Source organism: Dendrobates tinctorius, unplaced genomic scaffold (assembly GCF_039654945.1).
Source record: "Dendrobates tinctorius isolate UK_male_01 unplaced genomic scaffold, ASM3965494v1 ptg000107l, whole genome shotgun sequence".
In the NCBI taxonomy this organism is placed as follows: domain Eukaryota; kingdom Metazoa; phylum Chordata; class Amphibia; order Anura; family Dendrobatidae; genus Dendrobates; species Dendrobates tinctorius.
The window spans coordinates 4,559,869-4,583,392 of NW_027361775.1; the positions used below are offsets into that span (position 1 = coordinate 4,559,869).

The 23,524-nt window shown below is 40.8% G+C and overlaps 1 protein-coding gene across 1 annotated transcript in view; it reads right to left on the reverse strand.

Annotated features, from left to right (window-relative positions):
• Positions 1-23,524, reverse strand: part of GFRAL (GDNF family receptor alpha like) — a 170,282-nt gene that overhangs the window by 74,727 nt on the left and 72,031 nt on the right. Inside the window, exon 4 of the mRNA XM_073589139.1 lies at positions 7,854-8,273. Coding sequence (XP_073445240.1) covers positions 7,854-8,273 — 420 coding nt within the window. The remainder of the gene's footprint in view (positions 1-7,853; positions 8,274-23,524) is intronic.

Here is a 23,524-nt window from a genome sequence, read left to right on the forward strand (position 1 = left end):
GTGAGAACTATGAAGTGGTTCAGAGGAATCCCACTAATAGCATTTTTCGCAACCTTACAAACTTGATTAATGAAGGCTTTGATGCTGATGTAATTGATGCGAACGAGAGAGATTTCCTCATTCCAGTGCATCCTGTTATGGCTACGTTTTTTGCCTTCCCAAAATTCACAAAGGCACGAATCCCCTTAAAGGGAGACCGATCGTAGCAGGTATTAACAGTATTACACAAAATCTGGGTCTATATCTGGATCAGATACTTAGACCATTTGTCCTGTCTCTAAATTCATATGTGCGTGACACTACCGACTTTCTTGGGAAACTAGATGGTGTGTGCTTAGAAACTGACATGATAATGGGAAGTATAGATGTGGAAGCACTGTACTCCTCAATCCCTCATGATGTTGGTCTTAAGGCTGTAGATAGTTATCTACAAACAAGAGGTTGTCAATACCATAGACACAATGAGTTTGTAATGAAAGCTTTGGAATTTTGCCTAAACAACAATATCTTCTTGTTTGATAATAAGGTCTTCCACCAGCTCAGGGGTACTGCGATGGGGAGTCCCTGTGCCCCTACGTATGCAAATTTGCTCCTGGGCTGGTGGGAGGAGAATATAGTATTCAGTGACACACCTACTGAATTCAGCGAGAAGATAGTGATGTGGGTACGTTACATAGACGACGTGTTCATCATATGGAGAGGTGCAGAGGTTGACTTTGGTCAGTTTGTTAGAGGACTGAATGATAATGAAATAGGCTTGCATTTCACCGATGAGGTCAATAAATGCAGCCTGACATTCCTAGACATCCTAGTCCAAAAGAATGATAATGGTGAGCTTATGACAAAAAACTACCGTAAACCTACGGCTACAAATTCCCTCTTGAGATGGGAAAGTGGGCATCCTAATTCCCTAAAGAGAGGCATTCCGAAGGGACAATATCTTAGAATTCGTCGGAATTGCTCAAATACAGCCAATTACAAAGAACAGGCTGATGATTTAATGCAAAGGTTCTTGGAGAGAGGCTATCCTAAGAATGTGTTAACTGAAGCTTACAAGAACTCTCTGAGTAAAAACAGAAGAGACTTATTGAGCCCCGTACCTCCGAAACTGGAGGATAATATTTCTAGGTTTATAACAAAGTTTTCTAACGGGGCGAAAGAGATACGAAAAATTCTAGAACGACACTGGGCAGTGTTGTGTATGGACGTGGATGTCAAGGATACAGTGGGCCCTACCCCTCAGGTCACCTTTCGTCGAGGTAGATCATTGAGGGATAGATTGGTCCATAGCCATTTTCAGAATCCGCATAATCAGATATGGTTGGGGTCACCTCCACTGGGATGCCATAGATATGGGAAATGTAAAGCATGTGTATCTATATCCCCTGGTAAAACTTTCACAAGTAATAACACTGGAAAAGTGTACTCTATCAGACTGTTCATCAATTGCCAAAGCACAGGGGTGGTATACAAGGCAACATGTGAATGTGGTCTGGAGTACGTAGGACAGACCAGGAGAGAGTTTCGGAGGAGGGTAGGAGAACACATGCGTGACATCAGAAACAAAAGGGACACGTCTATTGCCAACCACATAAATAGACACCATCAGGGTAACTCCAAGGCTATTACATTTATGGGTATTGACAAAATTAAACCACCCATACGTAAGGGTAATTGGGACCAGATGATTCTTCAAAAAGAGACAAAATGGATCTTCTGGTTGCAAACTACATATCCAAAGGGCCTTAATGATCAACTATCCTTTATAGCTTTCATTTAGCAAAGGGACTAATAGGGTCAGCAGTGAGGGACAGCTGACATTGAGTGGGGACGCCATTTGCGCAGGTCTTAGGGTGCCAATCTCCGCGGTAGGTAGGGAGGAGGTAGCCTAGGAGCTGTTATAGGGAGAATTTAGTGGCACTTCATTCACTTTTCGGTGGTTGTAAGGCCCATCTGGTTAAAGTGAGTCGGTACTGTCACAGCAATAATTTTTATAACTGCCAGTTTTCCTAGAATTGATATATATTTTTGTAGGAGTTTTTTGATTCTGTAGCTGCACTAACTGAAACCCCCGATTAAATGTGGAATTAATCTCTTACATATGAATCCCTGTACATGATTTAAGTAGGGGATACTCCGAATGAGTTAAGGGAATATCCCTAAGAATAAAAACTCTAAAGGGATTCCTATAATCAGCATGAGATTATATGTTGCTGCTGTATGGATGATAATGATAGGCGCATATGTAGTGCAGGGCATGGGCTGTCTGATGCCGCAAGTAACTAGCGCCATTATAATATATAGAATATCATTTTCCCTTTGGAGAGGGCAGCGCTATGTGCGCATGCCCAGCTGGTGGGAGACGCGCTCTCAACGTGTGACGCGCTCCATAGAGCGAGCACGCTGACGATGCGCGCAACCCAAACACAGGATGTGAGGTGGATCAGGGACCGGAAGTGTCGGCTTCCCGAGATGCCACGGCGCTAACATTTAAAAGGAGGTATGCATGAGTGTATGTACACATAATGTCGGATGAAGTACATAACGGCTATCCGTGATACACCATTCAGATGAACCCCAGTTGACTCCCCTGATGAGATTAGACGAAACGCGTTGGGAGATAGGGGTATCGCGCTCACCAGTCACGGGGATGGCAATCAATCAGAGAATGCCCCTGCTATTTGGGTGAGATTGTTCCGTGTTTTACTAAATATTTTGGTGTCATAATATTGGTCTCACATTTATAAGAGACGGTTTATCTAAGATATTTATGCATACCTGGTGGATTTAGATCCGGTACTAAGGTATATGGAGGGTATGCGGGAGTATATATCTTTATTATGACACACGATATGTTTCTATTTGATACATTATTTGTGTGTCATAGAACCCGTAGCAAATGCGGCAATTGAGGCTGTGTGGTTCTTATTAATGCTGTGTAGCAGTATTGTGCCTTGTATTATACGGTACTCCTGATCAGGAGAGGGGTATGGTTATGCCTAACTTGGGAATATACTGATGGCATGACACCTACTCTCAATAAGAGATGGCTAATGTTATGATATGTTAAGCATAGAGATTATCTTGAGAATTATGTACTCTATGTCTTTGAATGAGGTTGGCCATATTTGATTTACTCTAAGCACCCAATGAACATTTGGATACTTGGGATGCTCAGTAATGATGGGCAATACTGCATCCACTAGCTTTTTTCATTTGTGTGTTCTTCTTTGTTGTGTTTGATGTAACTTGAGCACCTTGCACTTTATTTTATTGTATATTAATCTAATAAAAGGTATATTTTAATTATTCTATCCATTGGCTGGTTAAACAATTTAGGAAGTGGATATCCTAGTGCTGTTTATATGACAATTAAACATGAAGCTTTACATGCAGGCCAGGTGGAGATGGAGGAAGTCATGAGACAGGGAGATGATACCCAGTCCAGCCTCATCTTATCTGCTCAATGCAGATTGAGTATCATTAAGGAGGTGGAAACTGAAGAGGAAGAAGAGGAATAGCAGCTGGTTGCTAGTGCAACAGAAGATAGTGCTCACACAAACTTCGTCCTTTCTCTACTATGTGGATGAGCTGAGGAGGGAATGAGGAGGAAGGGAGGGAAGAGGAAGTGATGGAGAGTCAGCATGATGGAGAAAGGCAAGTGTTGGCTGTAGGGAGCTTCGCACATATGGCTGACTTTAAGTGCCGGTGCCTTTCCTGTGACCCTCAAATTATATTCACATTGTCAAAAAAAGTGTAGAGGTTGTTCACCCTACTAAACCCACGCTACACAGAGAATCTTGCATCTCACTTTCCTAAGGTAAAGAGTTCGACTAAATTTGTGATATAACAGATGGCCATTGTGGAAAATTAGAAAAATTAGCATCAGACAATGCTGGTTGCAGGAGGCAAGCTTGCTTGCCCAACCAATGAGGAGAGGCAAGGGAGACACATACCAGGTACAGCATAGGCAGAGATACATTGTCAAAGGCCTGGTGAATTTCATGACACTCTCTCAGCATCCAGGCCCTGATGACTAGGCATTTTTTGACAAGCAGGGAAAAGCTTTTAAAGATAGTCAAGCAATACCTGGCCAACAAAACTAGCATACTCCCCGATTCCTCTGCGACCTTCAATTATTGGCTCTCAAAGCTGAACATCTGGCATGAGCTGCCTTAGAGGTGTTGTGTTGCCCTGCTGCTAGTGTCTTGTCTGAATGGGTTTTTGGTACCATGGGCAGTGGGGTGAGAAGGGGTTACACTTTCCCCTGTCAACAGAAAATACTCACAGTCTCATTTTGATACAAATAAACAAAGCCTGGATTAGCCCTGACTTTTCCACACCACCAGATGAAAGCAGCACACTAAGGTAACTACAAGAATATCTTGTTTTTCACACTGAGAACATCTGAAGGATTAACAAACTTCCTACAAAAGGTTTTGAATCCTTTGAGAAATACAATTTTCAAAACTGTATCTTCTGGCAAGCACATTAGTGGAGAGTAAGTGGAGGGCATATAATAGAGTATATGTCCCATCCCTCAACTCAATCACAGCAGGATAATGTAGCATCTGACAGGCACACCATTAGCTGTAGTCATATTTCTTTTCAGTCTATTCCTCCACCAACATAATAGTTGAGGCCTCTACAAGCCAAGGTGGTAGGGACACTGTCTGTAATTGTAGCACTGTCAGTCAGGGATTCTAGGGTGGGAGTCAAGCCAGGTGAGAGAAGTGCTAATAATTTACACACATTCTTCTCCCCCTAAAGGGTTCATTTTTAGATCAGCTATACAATTTAAGTAGCTTAAAAAGTCTGATTCTGCAGTGTGTTGTTAATTATCCTGTTCTTTACCTCTGGTTGCCATCCATTTTCTCTTAGCCAGATAGATTGAAGTCATTTGGAAATTGAAAAGGCTGTATTTGACTTATGGAGTTTAAAACATGTTCAATTGACTCCAAGGGGAACTCACAATGTTGTACACATATTTCCAGTCAATTACAGGCTTTTCAACTATGCAATTCTAGAAAATGTATTCACTGCACACCAAATCACATGCAGAAATCAGCAAAGCCTGCAAATTCGAATTTCAAAAGAACCACTCATATGTAATATTGACTTAAATTTACTACAAACAGAAAACAGAATGTGTCATGACTCATGAGAAGAGATTCTCAGAATCAGTGAGTTATTGCCACATATAGTTGAACATCAGATTTGATAAATTTGGCTTTTTCATTAGGACGAAAACTGTCTGTTGAAGGATAAACCCTCATAAGTTGTCTATATGGGAATGCAGGTAATAAAAATTTGAATACAGTAATACTTGGATATCTAAGTTTCGATGTCTTATTCTAGAGAAAATCATGTTTTTTTATATGTATATGAACCATTATGATTTATGGGTCACACACAGATCTCCCGTAGAGTCATCATCCAGAGCTCTTAAATTAAAAGGTGTTAGGGATGGCGGAACACACTAAATATAAAATAATAGAAAGTGCGTTCGCCGCCCGGGGTCCACCGTGCAGAGGTGTTAAACTGCTGCTATATAATGGCAGACGCACAATATGGCGGTATATCGCACACGGGTTGAATGTCACCCGGTGTGCACTGGGCGTACTCTGTTACATTCACAGAGGCGCCTTAAGGCATAAACATAAATGCCGAGCCTGTTGACATCACAGGTCTCAGCGGTGTGCACGCACGGTATATGGTCACAGGACTCGGGCCCAAGACATAGGGTCAGTGTCCGCCTAGACCTACCGTGCGTGCGGCGGCGCTACCGCGGACGCCAACAAATGCTGCTGACCGCAGCGCGGCAACTGACTCAGCCGCTATACGACAATGCCCAGGAGGGGCGCACTGTCGGACGCTAGCTCTGTGGAGATGAGCACTGTGTCTTGTAGCATGCCACTGACTGGCGCTGACTCTAAGGCTAAGTCCCTGTCCACACACTTAATATCAGAGGGAGGGGATCTTAATGAGTCATTCGCAGGTTCATGCATCCATCATTATTCAGACAGTAGCAATTAGAGACTATACTAGTGCATGGCCGAGCGGCCATGCGGACCTTTTATAGCCGTGCGGGACCTTCCAGATCTCTGGGATGGACCAATCAGATCAGGAGAAGGACCTGGGCACGTGACTCCCGATCTCCAATGGGAGATCATCTCGTGAGCATGCCCAGCAGCGTGACGAGAGGACTCAGCCAGCTGCTATTGCTGACCCAGAGGTGGCAGCAACAACCAGTCCTACAGAGCTGGTCTGAGCAGAGCACCTGCAATGCTGAGATTGCTGTGCAGGCTCCTGAGCGGTTGGAGAAGAATGGGAGACTGCAGGATGCAAGACTCTGGATTCCCGCTGTGCAGCTGCATGAACCCGACGCCTAACAAAAGGTTTGTTAATAGTATGAGAAATGCAATGACTGACAGTCTGCTCTACTGATCTCATTGCAGAACTGCATGTGATTATAACATACAGTACAACAGATCTGAGTTTTATGTCATTACAAACACAACTGCAACAACAGCTTTCCTGTCATGGTGCTTCAGCTTCCAACTCACAGATTGCCAGTGTGGGTTGGAGAACAGCACAGCGGATCTTATAGTACTGTTGGAAGAGAGCTACAGCAGCAACTGTGCTTGTACAGATGACAAAGTTTATTTCTGCTGTACTGTGCTAATTATAAATTATAATCAGGTACAAGTCAGCAGCAGAGGAGACAGTATTAAAATAATATCATACTGGTAATGCCCCATTTAATTTAAAATCTTCTCTGAAAGAAGATTTTCTGGTCATCTTTGTTTGATTCATATATCTAAACAGCTTATTTACATATTAGGAAAAATGATGATTGCCCTGGAATAACACATATATTTGCAGATGTCAATGCTTCATTTTATACATGTTTCTATGACCTTCATGTCCATAGAGACTGTTTAGGATGGTTGATCAAACTAATAGATTCCCTTTAATAAAGGCACAAAATACAGCCATGTGTATACATTGAATGCATTACAAAAAAAGTGCTAAATTTATATTAAATCCTTTTTGACTAAGACAGTTTTCACTTTTCTGAAGTCATTGGCTGGAGTCACACTAACCTGCGCAAAATACGGTCAGTATTTTACATGCGTAATACGGATGACAGACCCCTAAACAGTGCTCCGTATGTCATCCGTAATCAAGGTGTGGTCGCGTATTTTGCGCATGTCAGCATCCGTATGTAATCCGTATGGCATCCGTATGGTGAGATTTTCTCGCCGGCTTGCAAAATGGACATATAATGGAGCCCTATGACAGGGTTTCTAACACAAACGAAAGAATAGATATAGACACATAGAATGCATATACATATATATATATATATATATATATATGTATTCTATGTGTCTATATCTATTCTTTCATTTCTTTATTAAACCTGTCAGTGTGAGTTTACTGTATAGCGCACTGAATTGCCGGCTTTGCTAAAAGACACCGGGTGCGTATTTCTCGCAGGTCACATGTGTGGTCCGTGTGTAATCCGTATTTTTTGCGCACCCATAGACTTGCATTGGCGTACTACGGGCGTAGTACGCTGACAATTGCAGCATGCTGCGATTGGCACGGAGCGTAGGATACTGAGGAGAAATATACGGCTGGTGCGAGGGACCCCATAGAAAATCATTTGTCCGTGTGTAATGCGTGCTTTTTGCGCCTCTCACTCTCCCATATTCCTCGCCAGTGTGACCCCGGCCTTAGGTTGATTGATAGTACTGACAAATTCCCTTTAACAAAGTACAGTATATATGTCCATGATGCTAAAACTGTATATACAAACCATAATTTAATGTTATTGTATTACTTACAAGAATCCAAGTCCATAACAGTAAAATCAGTTTTGTCTTCTGAATATGTGGACATTTGCATTTCTTTTGCCTGTTGTAAACAAGTATTATTATAAATGCTAGTCCAAACTTTTAGACATTTTCTTTTTGTTGAGCTGAGGCATGCACAGTTTCCCATGACAGTCTTTTTTAGCTCACGCCAAGCTGTCAAGCAACTTTGAATTGCATCATTGAGAATGCATTCGTGTGGGTGATTGCACTGAGTTTTGAAGTTTTCATATAAAGAAAGGCAATTACGGTTCTCTTTGCAGAATTGTTTCGCCAAGATGCAGTCGTTTGGTTTTTCTGATGAAATACCCACAGATACTTTAGGATTTTGCATGAATCCTTTTTGTAGAATGGAGTATTCTTGCTTAATGGGTCCTGCAGGAATGGTGGTTTCTGCATGTAAATGAGAGGGATAATATTAAAATCATACTGTAGTAATACAATGTAAACCATGCTACATATTTGGCTACAAAGCACAAACAATTGTGCTAAAATTGATTTTTACGCAACTTTTAATTATACTTCAGGCTGCTGCATAAAATCAAATTCTTTACTAGAATGAAATTAGCAGGTACTATATATATATATATACACACACAACACATTCATATAATTAAGAATCTATAATGTATATGACCCAAATCATAATCATCCATTGGATGTACAACAGGAATATCTAGAGGAAATTCCAACAAGATGAAAGTTAGTTATGCAACACCAATTGGCACAGTTTCCATTCACAATACAATTGCTGACACAGAAACTCCTGGGCAGGGCAGATTGATACACTTCCTCTAGCTCATGAACCCATTGAGGCCCTCCTAAATATGCACGCCCCCTGATGAACCCACAAGTAAAGGAAAATGGTGGAAAAAAGTGTCGGAACTAGGGATGAGTCCACCTATACAGCTGGGACAAGGGATTCACCTTGGAAATACAGCCAAGTTTTCTATCTTCTGAGCCCTTCATTATCTTAGCACACCTGAACTTTAACCCCTTTACCCCCCCATTGCATGTTAATGACCAGGCCAATTTTTACAATTCTGACCATTGTCCCTTTATGAGGTAATAACTCTGGAACGCTTCAAAAGATCCTGTGATTCTGACAATGTTTTCTCGTGACATGATAGTGGTAAAATTTCTTTGATATTACTTGCGTTTATTTGTGAAAAAAAACAGAAATTTGGTGAAAAATTTGAAAATTTCGCAATTTTCATGCCCTTAAATCACAGAGATATGGCACATAAAATACTTAATAAGTAATATTTCTCACATATTTACTTTACATCAGGACAATTTTGGAGCCAAACAATTTAGGGACCACATCACATTTGAAGTCACTTTGAGGGGTCTATATGATAGAAAATACCCAAAAGTGAAACCATTCTAAAAACTGCACCCCTGAAGGTGCTCAAAGCCAAATTCAAGAAGTTTACTAACCCTTCAGGTACTTCATTTTTTTTTAAACATTCCAAAAATGCCGGTGAACATTTAACTTTTTTTCACAAAAAATTTACTTCAGATCCAATATTTATTTATTTTACCAAGGGTAACAGGAGAAATTGTACCCCAAAAGTTGTGCAGTTTCTTCTGAGTATGCTGATACCCCAGATATGCAGGTAAACCACTGTTTGGGCTCATGGCAGAGCTCAGAAAAGAAGAAGTGTAGTTTGACTTTTCAATGCAAAATTGGCTGGAATTGAGATCGGACGCCATGTCGCGTTTGGAGAGCCTCTGATGTGCCTAAACAGTGGAAACCCCCCACACCCCACAAGTGACACCATTTTAAAAAATAGACCCACCCAATGAACTTATCTAGATGTTTGGTAAGCACTTTGAACCCACAACTGCTTCACAGAAGTTTATAGCGTTGAGTTTTAAAAGTAAAAAAACATATTTTTTCCTTAAAAATGATCTTTTTACCCCCAATTTTTTATGTTCCCAAGGGTAACAGGAGAAATTGGACCCCAAAAGTTGTTGTGCAGTTTGTCCTGAGTATGCTGATACCCCACATGTGGGTGTAAACCACTGTTTTGGTGCATGGCAGAGCTCAGAAGGGAAGGAGCGATGTTTTACTTTTTCAATGAAAAATTGGCTGGAATTAAGATCGGACTCCATGTCGCATTTGGAGAGCACCTGATGTGCCTAAACAGTGGAAACCCCCCAGAAGTGATACCGTTTTGGAAACTACACCCCCTATAGAACTTATCTAAATGTATGGTGAGCACTTTGAACCCCCAAGTGCTTCATAGAAGTTTATAATGTAGAGCCATAAAAATAAAAAAATCATATTTTTTCCACAAAAATGATCTTTTCACACCCAATTTTTTATTTTCCCAAGGGTAACAGAAGAAATTGGACCCCAAGAGTTATTGTGCAATTTGTCCTGAGAACGCTGATACCCCATATGTGGGGGTAAACCACTGCCACATGGCAGAGCTCAGAAGGGAAAGAGCGACAGATTTTACTGTTATGGTTTGCAGGTGGCATGACCCACTGGGAGAGCCCATGAAGTTGCCAAAACAGCAGAGCCCCCCATTTTATGAACTACACCTCTCAATGAATTCATCTAGGGGTGCAGTGATCATATTGACACCATGGGTGAGTCACAGAATTTTTTACCATTAGGCAGCCATGCGGAGAGACTCAGGAGGAACGAAGTGCTATTTGCCTATTCAAGTGAATAGGTCTGTGCACATGTCAGTGTGTTTCCACGGACCGTGTGTCCATCGGCAAAACACGCTGACATGTCCATTTTTTAATGTCAGCATGGGTCACATAACATCCAGCACACGTGCATAAACATAACACACATGGATGTCATCCATGAGACATGCATCGGCACCGGGGAAGAAGCATTACAGTAAGCACTGTTCTCCAGTACCAAGTGCTGAACACGGCTCTCATCATTCTCTCCTGCTTGTGCCGATTGCTGGCAGAGCAGGGGAGACTGATGAGAGCCTTGTTCAGCACCCGGTGCCATGGAACAGAGCTTACTGTAACACTTCTTCCCTGGCGCCCGTCCTTGTGGTACTGATGCGGCACATGCATGCCACATTTGCGCAACAATTATTACACACAACGAACACTGACATCTCCAATACTGGAATATCAGGACGTGTGAAAGAAGCATTATAGCGGGTTTTTCTGTTTGGCTGCTGTCACACACTAAAAGATGTTTTTGATTGCAAAAAATATTTTTTGCATCACCATATTTTGAGAGCTATAATTTTTCCATATTTTGGCTCACAGAGTCCTGTGAGGTCTTGCTTTTTGCAGGACAAATTGTCGTCTTTATTGGTACCATTTTCAGGCACATGACATTTTTCAATCACTTTTTATTCCGATTTTTGGGAGGCAGAATGAACAAGAATGACCAATTCATGAATTTCTTTGGGGGGGGGGGCATTTATACTTTTCCACGTGTGGTAAAATTGATAAGGTAGTCTTACTCTTCAGGTTAGTACGATTACAGAGATACCTCATTTATATCTTTTTTATGCTTTGGCGCTTTTATGCAATAATAGCCATTTCATATAAAAATAATTATTTTTGCATCGCTTTATTCTGAGAGCTATATCTTTTTTATTTTTCCAGTGATAGAGATGTATGGGGGCTTGTTTTTTGCAGAACAAGATGACGTTTTCTGAGGTACCATGTTTATTTACATCTGTCTTTTTGATCGCGTGTTATTCTCCTTTTTGTTCAGCAGCATGATGATAAAGTATTGTTTTACCTTTTTATGGTGTTCACTAAAGAGGTTAACTAGTGGGACAGTTTTATAGGTTGGGTCATTATGGAAGCAGGGATACCAAACATGTGTACTGTTATTGTTTGGATTTTTTTAATTCAAATTTTTATTAAGTGATAGAATAAATATTGATAATATTGATTTTTTATTAATATTTTTTATTTCTTTATATTTTTACAATCATTTAAATTTTTTTACTTTATTCTATCTTTTACACTTTGTCGCAGTATGGGACAATAATTTTTTTCAGGCTGATCGCTTTTATAGCATGCAGATGAAGCAGCAACTGAATGCTATAGAAGCTGTCAGCACTGCACTTTCTGCACACTGACCTGAGAGACTTTCTGATCATCCACTGCACATAACAGGAAGTTTCTCAGCTCTGGTAACCCGGATGTCTTCATAACGACATCAGGTTACCATAGCAGCAATCGGGACCCCGCGTCATGTCGCAGGGTCTCCGATCCAAAGGCAGAGGGGCTGTCAGCCCTCTGTCTGCTCCCAGAATGCTGCGATCTTGTTCGATCACAGTATTCTGGGGTTTATGGCAATTAGTGCCGGGTGTCAGCTGTGATACAGCTCACAGCTGACACCTGGCCGCGATCAGCCGCACACCCCCCCGCGTGCGCGGCCATTCTCTGAGACGTAGCATTACTTCCATGGTCAGACAGGCCCATAGAACATGGATGGAATAGTACATCTGATAATAATAATAATAATTTTTATTTATATAGCGCCAACATATTCCGCAGCACTTTACAATTAAGCGGGGACATGTACAGACAATAAATTCAATACAAGTTAAGACAATTCAAACAATGACATTAGGAGTGAGGTCCCTGCTCGCAAGCTTACAATCTACAAGGAAATGGGGGGACACAGTAGATGAGAAATGCTTGTTAATTCAGGTCTGGCAATTATAATAGGGATTTTCATATAAAGCTGCATGATCCGGTCATCAGCCCGTGTGTTTAAGTGCAATAGACAAGTATCAAGTGCAGTTATCGTGTGCATGAAGGGTGTGGAGACAGATGAATAGTAGGGTGCAGATTCAGAATAATATTTGGAAGGAGGGAACAGGGCAAAGTTAGTTTGCTGAGTAGTTGATGTGATAGGCTTCTTTGAAGAGATGGGTTTTCAAAGCGCGCTTGAATAGGTCAGGGCTAGGTATCAGTCTGATCGTCTGGGGAAGTGCATTCCAGAGAGCTGGAGCAGCACGAGAGAAGTCTTGGAGACTTCTGATGTCATAAAGGGGCTTATACTGGGACTATAATTATCTTTCCTTGTAATTAGAGTTTTGTGGCTGTTATTTCTTACAGAAACCAATTGATTAAGCTGAAATTTCAGCTTTTGGTGATTCATTAGCATTGTCACTTGGCACTGGTGCACTTTTGACCCCATATGCAACTTGACATTTGCGCATGCTCCCTTGGAAGAAGCATCACGCGAAATGCACGTCAGGGGTGCCATTGCCTGATTGGAGGTATGACACATTATGCTCAGTTGCCATTTCTTACTCACCTTATGATTCGTTCCTTATGTCCTGCTCTTATTACAGTATTAGAATTTAACCTGGGATACTTGGGCATCAGGATAATTTGTGTATAGGCAATATAACTGACCACCTTTAATATGGTTCAGTTATGGGCATTGTCTCACTGCTGCTATTATTGGATATAATATACTATGGTTTTTGTCATTTCCATGCAAAAAACCCTAAGCATTGTAAAAACCAATCTTTTGCATCTCATGCACTTTTTCACTTTGTTTGCAAGCTTTTTGACTGCTTGATATATTTGTATACTTACATTATTGGCACCGTGAGATAATCTGCATTATTTTTCATGTTATTGTATACCATACGGCTCCTTTTGCTTCCTCCAACAGCCGTTCTTTTGCTTTGTTTGTCGCCATTTTTTAACTATTTTAAAAAGAGGTTTTTGTACCATTTTAAATAAATATTTAATAAAAATGTATACTTTTACGGCAATATGACTTCCCGATTTGTTTCTATGATGACTAGATAATAAAAATAGTAAGGATGAGACTGAAGATTATGGCTTTTTTTTCAGAAAAAGAACAGCACTTATATGAACTCTGTTACAAAACTTAAACTTTTGCAGTTTGCATCTTGTCCTTTTTTTTTCACTTGAAGAGCATGCATTATATTTTTACTATTAATAATTAATAATTAAATAAACATTTATTTTTAAAACAATACAAAATGTACTGTATATACAGTATATATATATATATATATATATATATATATTCATTTACTGCAGCTGCCACTTATATTTCCTGATGTGTAAGTGTCAAAGCACAACAATTACACATCGCAAATACAGCAGACAATAAGCCATAGGAGATTGCAGTTGGACTAATACCATATCTCCATTGCTGTTGCCATATGGACCTTTGGAATGCACTTGGCATGCACAGTTGACACCTGTGGAGGAGCACGGGGGCCACCTTATTCCATCCCAGTGTTGAGCTGCAATACCTCTCACATTTTATGGAGGTGACATAAAGTACAGGCAGCGGCAGTGACAGCAGGTAGTGACTATAGATGACCTTTCAAAGTAGGGTTTGGTTCGTATTCACCCAACGGACCTCCGTTCACCGAACAGTTCGCCGAATGGTTCAACAAAGTACCTGAACTCCACTAGATTCAATGGGAGGCAAAACCAAATGCTTAGACAACACCATAAGGGGTGACAAAAAGCTTCCCAAACAGCTAAAATTAGGAGCAGTCAACAGAAAAAGTGGTAGAAATTGACCCAGAGTAGAAATTTGTAAATGGCACAACAACAGTCAATCATGTTCCATGCATGAGGTATCAGGGCCTGACCCAGCATTTACAGCTTTGGAATTGAAGTTTCTGGTGGTTAAGCCTTCTGAGTTGGGATAACTCATACAGTGGGTACTGAAATTATTCAGACCCCTTTAAATTTTTCACTCTTTGTTTCATTGCAGTCATTTGTTAAATTCATAAAATTTTTCTATCATTTGTAAACTCTGCATCCCATCTTGACTGAAAAAAAGCCAGAAATGTAGACAATTTTACAAATGTATTAAAAAGAAAAACTGAAATATCCAGGTTGACATAGTGGCATAGGGTCACCATCATTATCGCACAAGGCCTTCCCTTGATCCAGGTTTAGTGGACAAAGCCATTGCCCTTACTCGGCCTGGATACCTGTCCACAACGCTTGAGTTGCGTGACAGTGATCTCCAAGGCATATTAATTTAAAAACTGCCTGACTGCGGTGAGCCATGGCTGTGTAATACAGAAGTGGGGGAGATTCTATCTGCATTGTTAGAATGTGTGTGTGAATAAAGGAAATGTTCAGGGCACAGGCGATGCCCTAGAGGAGGTGGAGGAGGCAGAAGCAGTGGCGGAACTGTAGATACAGAGGTTTGTCCCACAAGCCTTGGAGATTCAAAGACTTGTGGAGCAACCCCTTGACCGCCTGCCTCCACAGTCATCAGAGTCACTCAGCGCCCAGTCAGTGAGATGAAGCGCCCCTGCACATGTTTGTTCGTCCTGGTGTCAGTGGCAAAATGCACCCTGGCAGACATAGATTTTTTAGGGAACAGGTGATGTTGTCGATAACATGCTGTTGTAGTGGAGGCACAGTTCTTTGAGAAGTAATGGCAACTGGGTAACTGGTACTGAGGGACCATGACAACCATCTGCAGGTGGAGATGTTATAGTGGATTGTTCTAGGTGACACAAAAGCAGCAGTCATGTATACTTCTGTATCAGCTGACTGGCTCTCACTCATCCTGGCTGTAGTGGGTAAACAATTGTAGTTTCTTTGGCAGGAGACCTGTGTGTGAACACTTGTAATGGTGATGGAGGAGGAAGAAGCAGGAGATGAGGTTGATGGGAGGGCTGGTGGTTGGTGAGACCCACTAGTCCATATTTTAATACTGTGAGACTCCCGCAGTAAGGCCTGTTCATCGCGCATGTGATGTTCATGAATGTTGTTGTCAAAAAATTGCAATTTTTGCCTCTACTGAGTTTTTTTTGCAAATTTGACAGATAACATGTGTTGGGTCATCCTTTTAGTCTCACAAAATGCCCAGGCTAGGTAACCCTTGCTGCCCCTGTGAACTGCACACTCGCGACCAGTGCTGGCCACAGGCAGAGTTGGGGCTGAGGATGCAATGCTTGCTGCAGTTGTATCATTTTGTGTCTGCATGGGAAGCCAAAACCTAACCTCCTCATCTTCCTCTTCCTCCATCTCCTTTGCTGAGCTACTCAGCTGCATACTTCTGGGTTTACACCAAGTGGAATCTACAACCTCATTGTTATCCTCCCTATTTTCACACTCCTCACCCTGAGAGTCACCCTCCTCCTCTTCCTTCCCTGACACCACAGTGCACTCCGCTTACATCTCTGGCATCTGAGTCTCATTAGGATCACCTTCACCCTTGGTGGTTAACGTCTAGTGATGAGTGTCTGGATTCGGCTCGGACCTTACTTTGTCCGAATCCGGATCAAGCAAGGAAAAATTTGGGGCATGGATGCTGATGCTTTCATCCTCTGGATTCTGTGATTCTTTGGAGCAGATCGCTTATGCCCATGGAATAAAATGTGTGAACAGCTCTTCAGAATGGCCCGTCTGAGGTTCCCCACAGTCAGTTGGGCGTTTGAGAATTTTTGACGTGGGGAAAACAAGGGTGATTGGGGTGCTACCTCTGAGGATTGTACTGTGTGTGATGTTAAGGTGGAAGAAAAGGGAGAGAAGCCATTTGATGCATTGCCTGCTATCCACTCGAGCACATGCTTTTTCTGATGCTCATCAAATAGGTGTGCGGCTGCTAAAGAAAGGGAGTCGAGTAAACCGGTGAGTAACAAATGTTGTCAGTGGTCTTAGGATAGGACGAGATGGTGTTTGTTCAATTGAACCTTCATTCACGTTAACACCTAACCCATGTACACGTCGGATACCAAGCCTATTCTCCCTTCTACCAGGACCTTGCTTTTTCCCACTTATGTTGTAAGTAGCCTCTTGTACCGTGCTGTTTCACAATCTAAGGGTCCCATCACATTTAGCATTGCACCAGCGATCCTGACCATGATACGACCCGGTCAGGATCGCTGGTGCATTGCTAAATGGTCGCTAGTGAGCTGCCAAACAGGCAGATCTCACCAGCGGTCGGCGGTCGTTAGTTACCTGTCAGACGTGGCGATGAAGACGTCCTCCCGCCCGCGTCCACACGTCGCTCATCGGTGCCAGCAGGAAGCCCAGCAGGAAGCGGCCGACGAGAAATGGTCCAGGACGTTCTCGCGCGATCAGCGATAGCCAGCAGGGAAGCCGGTCAGAGGTAAGTATCACACATAGCGATAATGCTAGCAATATCGCTGCTGCGTCACAAAATCGGTGACGCTTAAGCGATATCGCTAGCGATCTCGCTTAGTGTGATGGGGCCTTAAGGCCCACGGCTGTCAGTTACCTGCTATCTATCATTAAATGAACAATCACTATTTATTTTTTTTAGATAGTGTGCCTGAACAACACTGTTATGCTAAACAATTTTTAAGTGCAAATTCTGATTTGCCACTGAAGCACAATTTTGGCGCAAATGATTTAGCTAATTGTTCCTAATAGCTCCACCACTATATTAGGCCTAACAATTTTTATGTGAAAATCTGGCCTTCTGATTTGCCACTGAAGCAGTTTTAGCGCAAACAAATTGGAGTAGCTTATTGGGCCTTGTGGCTGCATCACTATAGAAGGCCTAATGATTACAGCGACATCAGATTTATATCGTTTTTTTTGGCAGTTGTCACACACTTAAAGACACTTTTTATTGCAAAAAACAGTTTTTGCAACACCACATTTTGAGAGCTATAATTTTTCCATATTTTGGCCCACAGAGTCACGTGAAGGCTTTTTTTTGCAGGCCAAGTTGACTTTTTTATTGGCATGATTTTTGGGCACATGACAATTTTTGATTGCTTTCTATTCTGATTTTTGTGAGGCAGAACAAACAAAAACCAGCAATTCAGGAATTTTTTTTGGAGAGGGGGTTTATGTCATTCCATATGTGGTAAAATTGATAAGGCAGTTTTATTCTTCGGGTCAGTACAATTACAGCAATACATCATTTATATCTTTTTTATGTTTTGGCGCATTTACACAATAAAAACTATTTTACAAAAAAAATAATTATTTTTGCATTGCTTTATTCTGAGAGCTGTAACTTTTTTATTTTTCTGCTTATGGAGCTGTATGGTGGCTTGTTTCTTGCGAGACAAGATGACATTTCCAGTTGTTCCATGTTTATTTAGATCCATCTTTTTTATTGCGTTTTATTCCATTTTTTGTTTGGCGGTATGATGATAAAGCATTGTTTTTTGCCTTCTTAATTTTTTTATGGTGTTCACTAAAGGGGTTAACTAGTGGGACAGTAATACGTTGGGTCATTGCAGTCGCGGCAATACCAAATATGTGTACTTTCATTGTTTTTTTTATTCAAATATTTATTCATAGATGCAATATCTTTTGATTTTTTTATTATTATTTTTGATTTTTTTAAAAATATTTTTACAATTATTTAATTTTTTTAACTTATCTGCACTGACAGACAATCTTGCCCATCATGCACTGGGCATGATCATCAAGTTTGCTATGTTTGATGACCCAGATGTCATCATGATGACATTGGATCACCATGGCAACAACCGGGACCCCATGTTATTCCACAAGGTCTCCGATCCAAGGGCAGGGAGGCTGACAGCCCCTCTACCTATGGATCAGAGACCCTGTGGTGTGACGCAGGGTCCTGATCGCTACCATGGTAACCCGATGTCATGATGACACCTGGGTTACCAGAGCTAAGAAACTTCCTGTCATGCGCAGTGCATGATCAGTTAAAATGAACACAGAGACACACTTGTGGGCCCTCACTCATAGAAATATACAAATAAAAAGTATATATATAAAAAATATAACAGTATAATGATTGCCCCAGGTGCTCTGTGAAGGGAGAGTGGTGACTACTATATATGAAGAAGTCCAAAGAAGTGGGAAATATAATATAAAAAAGTGAATAATCACAATCCATATACAGTGAGTTCTCTCACAATAAAGTGGCAAAAAGAGTACCACAGTGTCAAAACCAAGAAATAATTGAGGTATTTACATAAAGTGCAGAGTGCCAAGTGTAAAAGGAAGCATATATTAGCATAAGGTGCAAAGTGCCAATGTCAAGAAAAAAAGAGGCTGCATACCTTTAAGGTCTACTGAGTCCCAGATAACGCGCACACTCCGATGCGCATTTTGGATATTAAATCCTTTGTCAAGGGTTTATCCTGATATGTGCCCATGTTCTTTATTTAGTACTAATGTTTGCCACTATCTGTTTAATAAAGGCAATTTTATTTGAATACATTTCTTTGTCTGGTATTTTATGTTTGTACACTTTTCAGGGTGTTCCTTTCTTGCAGTGCATGATCAGGAAGTCTCTCAGGTCAGTGAGCAATAAGTGCAGTGCTGACAGCTTCTATAGCATGCAGATACTGCTTCATCTGCATGCTATAGAAGCAATCAGCCTGCAAGAAAATGATTGTCCCATAGTGGGACAAAGTGTAAAAGTTAGAATAAAGTAAAAAAAAAGTTTTAAATAATTGTAAAAATATATATAAAAAAATGATAAAAAAATTTGTATTTATTCTATCGCTAAATAAATATTTGAATGAAGAAAACAATCTAAACAACAAAAGTACACATATTTGGTATTGCTGCGTCTGTAATGACCCAACCTATAAAACTGTCTCACTAGTTAACCCCTTTAGTGAATACCATAAAAAAAGGCAACAAACAATGCTTTATCATCATACCGCCGAACAAAACGTGGAATAACACGCAATCAAAAAGACGGATATAAATATACATGGTACCGCTGAAAACATCATCTTGTCCCACAAAAAAATGTACCGGAAATGTCAGTGTCCATGTGTGTAATTTTTGTGGCACACGTGTGGCATGTGTATGCCGCATCAGGTACCACACGGACAGGCACCAGGGAAGAAGCGTTGCAGTAAGTGCTCTTCCCCAGCGATCAACGTGAGCAGGGGAGAATGATGAGAGTGACATTAAATCCCTTAACGACCTTAACCACTTAACGACCACCGATATGCCTTTTAAAGGCAGTTAAGGGTACTTAAACCACAGCACCGCTTTTTAACGGCGCTGAGTTTTAAGATTATAATGCTCCCCAGCGTTTGACTTTCTCTGGGGTCTCGGCTGTTGGGGGTATCCGATACCCCAGAGAACATGATTCGAGTCGGTTTTTACCAACCCCTGGTCTTGCGATCGCCATCAGTAACGATATAACGGCGACCGCAAAAAAAGTTTTCCATTTAATTTTTCTCTCCTCTGTTGTGATTGCACATCAGAGGAAAGAGAAATAGGGTCCCCCGGTCCCCCAATAACCCCCTGGTACTTCCGTTGTCCCTGCAGACCCCCTGAAGTCCCCCGGGCCGCCAGCTTCTACTGGGAGAAAATAACAGGTGCATTCACAGTGCACCTGCCTAGATCTGCCGGCTGGCACCTGGCAACAATAGGAGATCTTTTCCTATTGGTTCATTTTGATCACTGTGATAGACCCTATCACAGTGATCAAAACTAAAAAAAATGGAAATCAAAGCCCCCTTTATCATCCCCTTAGTTAGGGAAAAATAAAATAAAAAATGTATTTATCTCCATTTTCCCATTAGGGTTAGAGCTGGGCTAAAGTGAGTTGGGCAAAAGTTAAGGTTAGGGTTGAGGCTAAAGTTAGGGTTAGGGCTAAAGCTAGGGTTATGTTTGGGGCTAAAGTTAGGGTTAGGGTTTGGGCTAAGTTAGAGTTAGGGTTAAGGTTGGGGCTAAAGTTGGGGTTAGGATCACGGTTACAGTTGGGACTAGGGTTAGGGTTGGGATTAGGGTTAGGAGTGTGTTAGGATTAGGTTTGTGGTTATGGTTGGGATTAGGGGTAGGGGCGTGTTGAGGTTAGGGTTGGAGTTGGAATTGGGGTTTCCACTGTTTAGGCACATCAGGGGCTCTCCAAGCGCGAATTGAAAAAGTCAAATGATGCTCCTTCCATTCCGAGCTCTGCTGTTTGCCCAAACAGTGATCTACCCTCCCATATTGGGTATTGTGTACTCAGGACAAATTGGACAACTTTTTAGGTCCAATTTCTCCTGTAACCTTTGGTAAAATGAAAAAAAATTGGATGTGAAGTAAATTTTTTTAAAACATTCCAAAAATTCCTGTGAAGCACCTGAAAAGTTAAACTTTTTGAATGTGGTTTTGAGCACCTTCAGGGGTGCACTTTTTAGAATGGTGTCAATTTTGGGTATTTTCTGTCATATAGACCCCTCAAAGTGACTTCAAATGTGATGTAGTCCCTAAAAAAATGGTGTTGTAAAAATGAGAAATCACTGTTTAACTTTTAACCCTTATAACTTCCTACCCCCAAAAAAATTTTGGTTCCAAAATTGTGCTGTTGTAAAGTAAACATGTAGGAAAATGTTACTTATTAAGTATGTTATGTGTCATATCTCTGTGATTTAAGGACATGAAAATTCAATTTTGGAAAATTGAGACATTTTTAAAATTTTCACCAAATTTCCATTTGGTTGAAAAATAAACGCAAGTCATATCAAAGAACTTTTACCACTATCATGAAGTGCAATATGTCATGAGAAAACAATGTCAGAATCACCAGGATCCATGGAAGCATTCTAGAGTTATTACCTCATAAATGGACAGTGGTCAGAATTGTAAAAATTGGCCTGGCCATTAACATGCAGACCATCCTTGGGGACAAAGGGGTTAAAAACACACAACACGTAGTAACCCTTACAAAACATAAACCCCAACAGCCGCAATTTATGTAAGACTACAGTATGTTCACATGTCCAGTAATCATCAAGTAGAATGGATCCAGCAGCAATTTGTTGACTAAAAAGTGGTGCAGATTTTACTTTTTTGTACGCCTGAAAAAAAAAATTATTTCAAATTGATCTACCTTTTTAACATTGAACTCTAAGGAAGCCGCAAAATAACCATCCATGTTTCTATCAATTGACAAGGATCTGTTTTTTGATTACTGGATCAGTTTCAAATGAATGATTACATCACAGTTCACATTAAAAATTTATTTTTCCACCTCCAGTAAGCAAAAAATGGATACTTTTCAAATGGGAGAAAATAGATGGCTAGTAATCGTTCAATGAGGTCTGCGGGGCAATGAAACTGTTGAAATGGATGGAAAAAGTGTTAAAAGGAAGGAAAATATGCTAATTATGCAAATTGTCTCTTCAGAGAGGAAGAGGACTAGAACTCTAGTGCCACCTATTGGAGGTATCAATCCTAAAAGTCAATGTTGACCCTTTAACGAGCCTAGTTACATGACTTAGGATAAAAGCCAAGTCAGAATCTCCATTTGCAGAATAGCATGGTGAAGACTCCTGGAAGCATCTGTGACTGCAAGATTGCTGCTGAGAACCATTGTGTTACACTGTTTGTCCACTTTAAGGACTGACAATAAAACATTCAAAATCGGAGAGAAATTGGAGTCTATTGAAAAAAAAATGTTAAGACTTTTTTTTTTACTGTATAATGATTTATATATAAGGTAACATTTAAATAAGATTTAAAAAAAACAATAATAATTTAAGGAAGACAAAATTTAAATTTCTATTAAAAAATGTAAGATTTCACAGTAATTTATGAAAGAAGCAAGAACTGCCAAAAAGTTAATGAAATGGAACTCAGATACATCCTATATTAGACATGGTCATCCATACACCTTTGAAGACACCAACTGTAGTGACTCATTCAAATACTGTGAACAAAGTGTACTTGTGGTACTCCTACACTCATAAAAGCTCTGTACTCAGTGCAAATCCTGCCAAAAATTCCATGCAGGGTCCATCATAGACCCTTGAAGGCATCAAATGGTGGGCCTCATTAAAAAATAAAGAAAGTGCAGTTGTGGTACACTGACAGGTCTACACTTACAGTTATAAAGGCTCTGGCACACAGTGCAAAGCCAGAAAAAATATAAGGAATGTCATCCATAGACCCCTGAAGGTACCAACTGGAAAGCCGCATTAAAATATTAAAAAAGTGTGGTTGTGATACTTCTACACTCATAAAGGCTCCACAAACAGTACAAAGCTAGAAAAAAGTGATAAAGAGGGTCATCCATACACCCTTGAAGGCACCAACAGGAGTGCCTCATAAAAAAAAATTAAGAAAATGTAGTTGTGGTACTTCTACAGTCTTAAATGCTCTGCACACAGTGCATAGCCAGAAAAAGTTCTAAGGAGGGTTATCCATACACCCATGAATCAAGAACTGGAAGGTCTTACTGTAATATTGAACATTAAAAGTACTTTATGTTCTGCTGTCATCTGGTGGTGTGAAAAGTCGGGGCTAAGCCAGGCTTTGTCCAATTTTATGAGAGCGAGGCTGTCAGTATTTTCTACTGACCGGAGAAAGCGCCTATCTGTTATGACCCCTTTGGCCACACTAAAAACCCACTCAAACAAAATGCTAGTGGCAGGATAACAACACCTTCAAGGCATAGAGGAACAGCTCATGTCAGTTGTCCAACTTTGCTACACAAAAGTTGAAGGTAACAGAGGAATTACGTTATACACTGGTTTGATATGCCAGTTATTTCTTGACCATCCTTAAAACATTTTCCCTCATTGTCAAAACTACCTGGTCATCAGGGCCTGAATGCTGGGATGGTGTATTGAAATTGGCCCAGGCCTTTGTCATTCTACCCCTGCCTCTGCTGTACCTGGTATGTGTGTCTCCCTCACATCTCCTCCTTGTTTGGGCAAGGAATACTGCCCCCTGCTGCTAGCATTGTCTTATGGAAC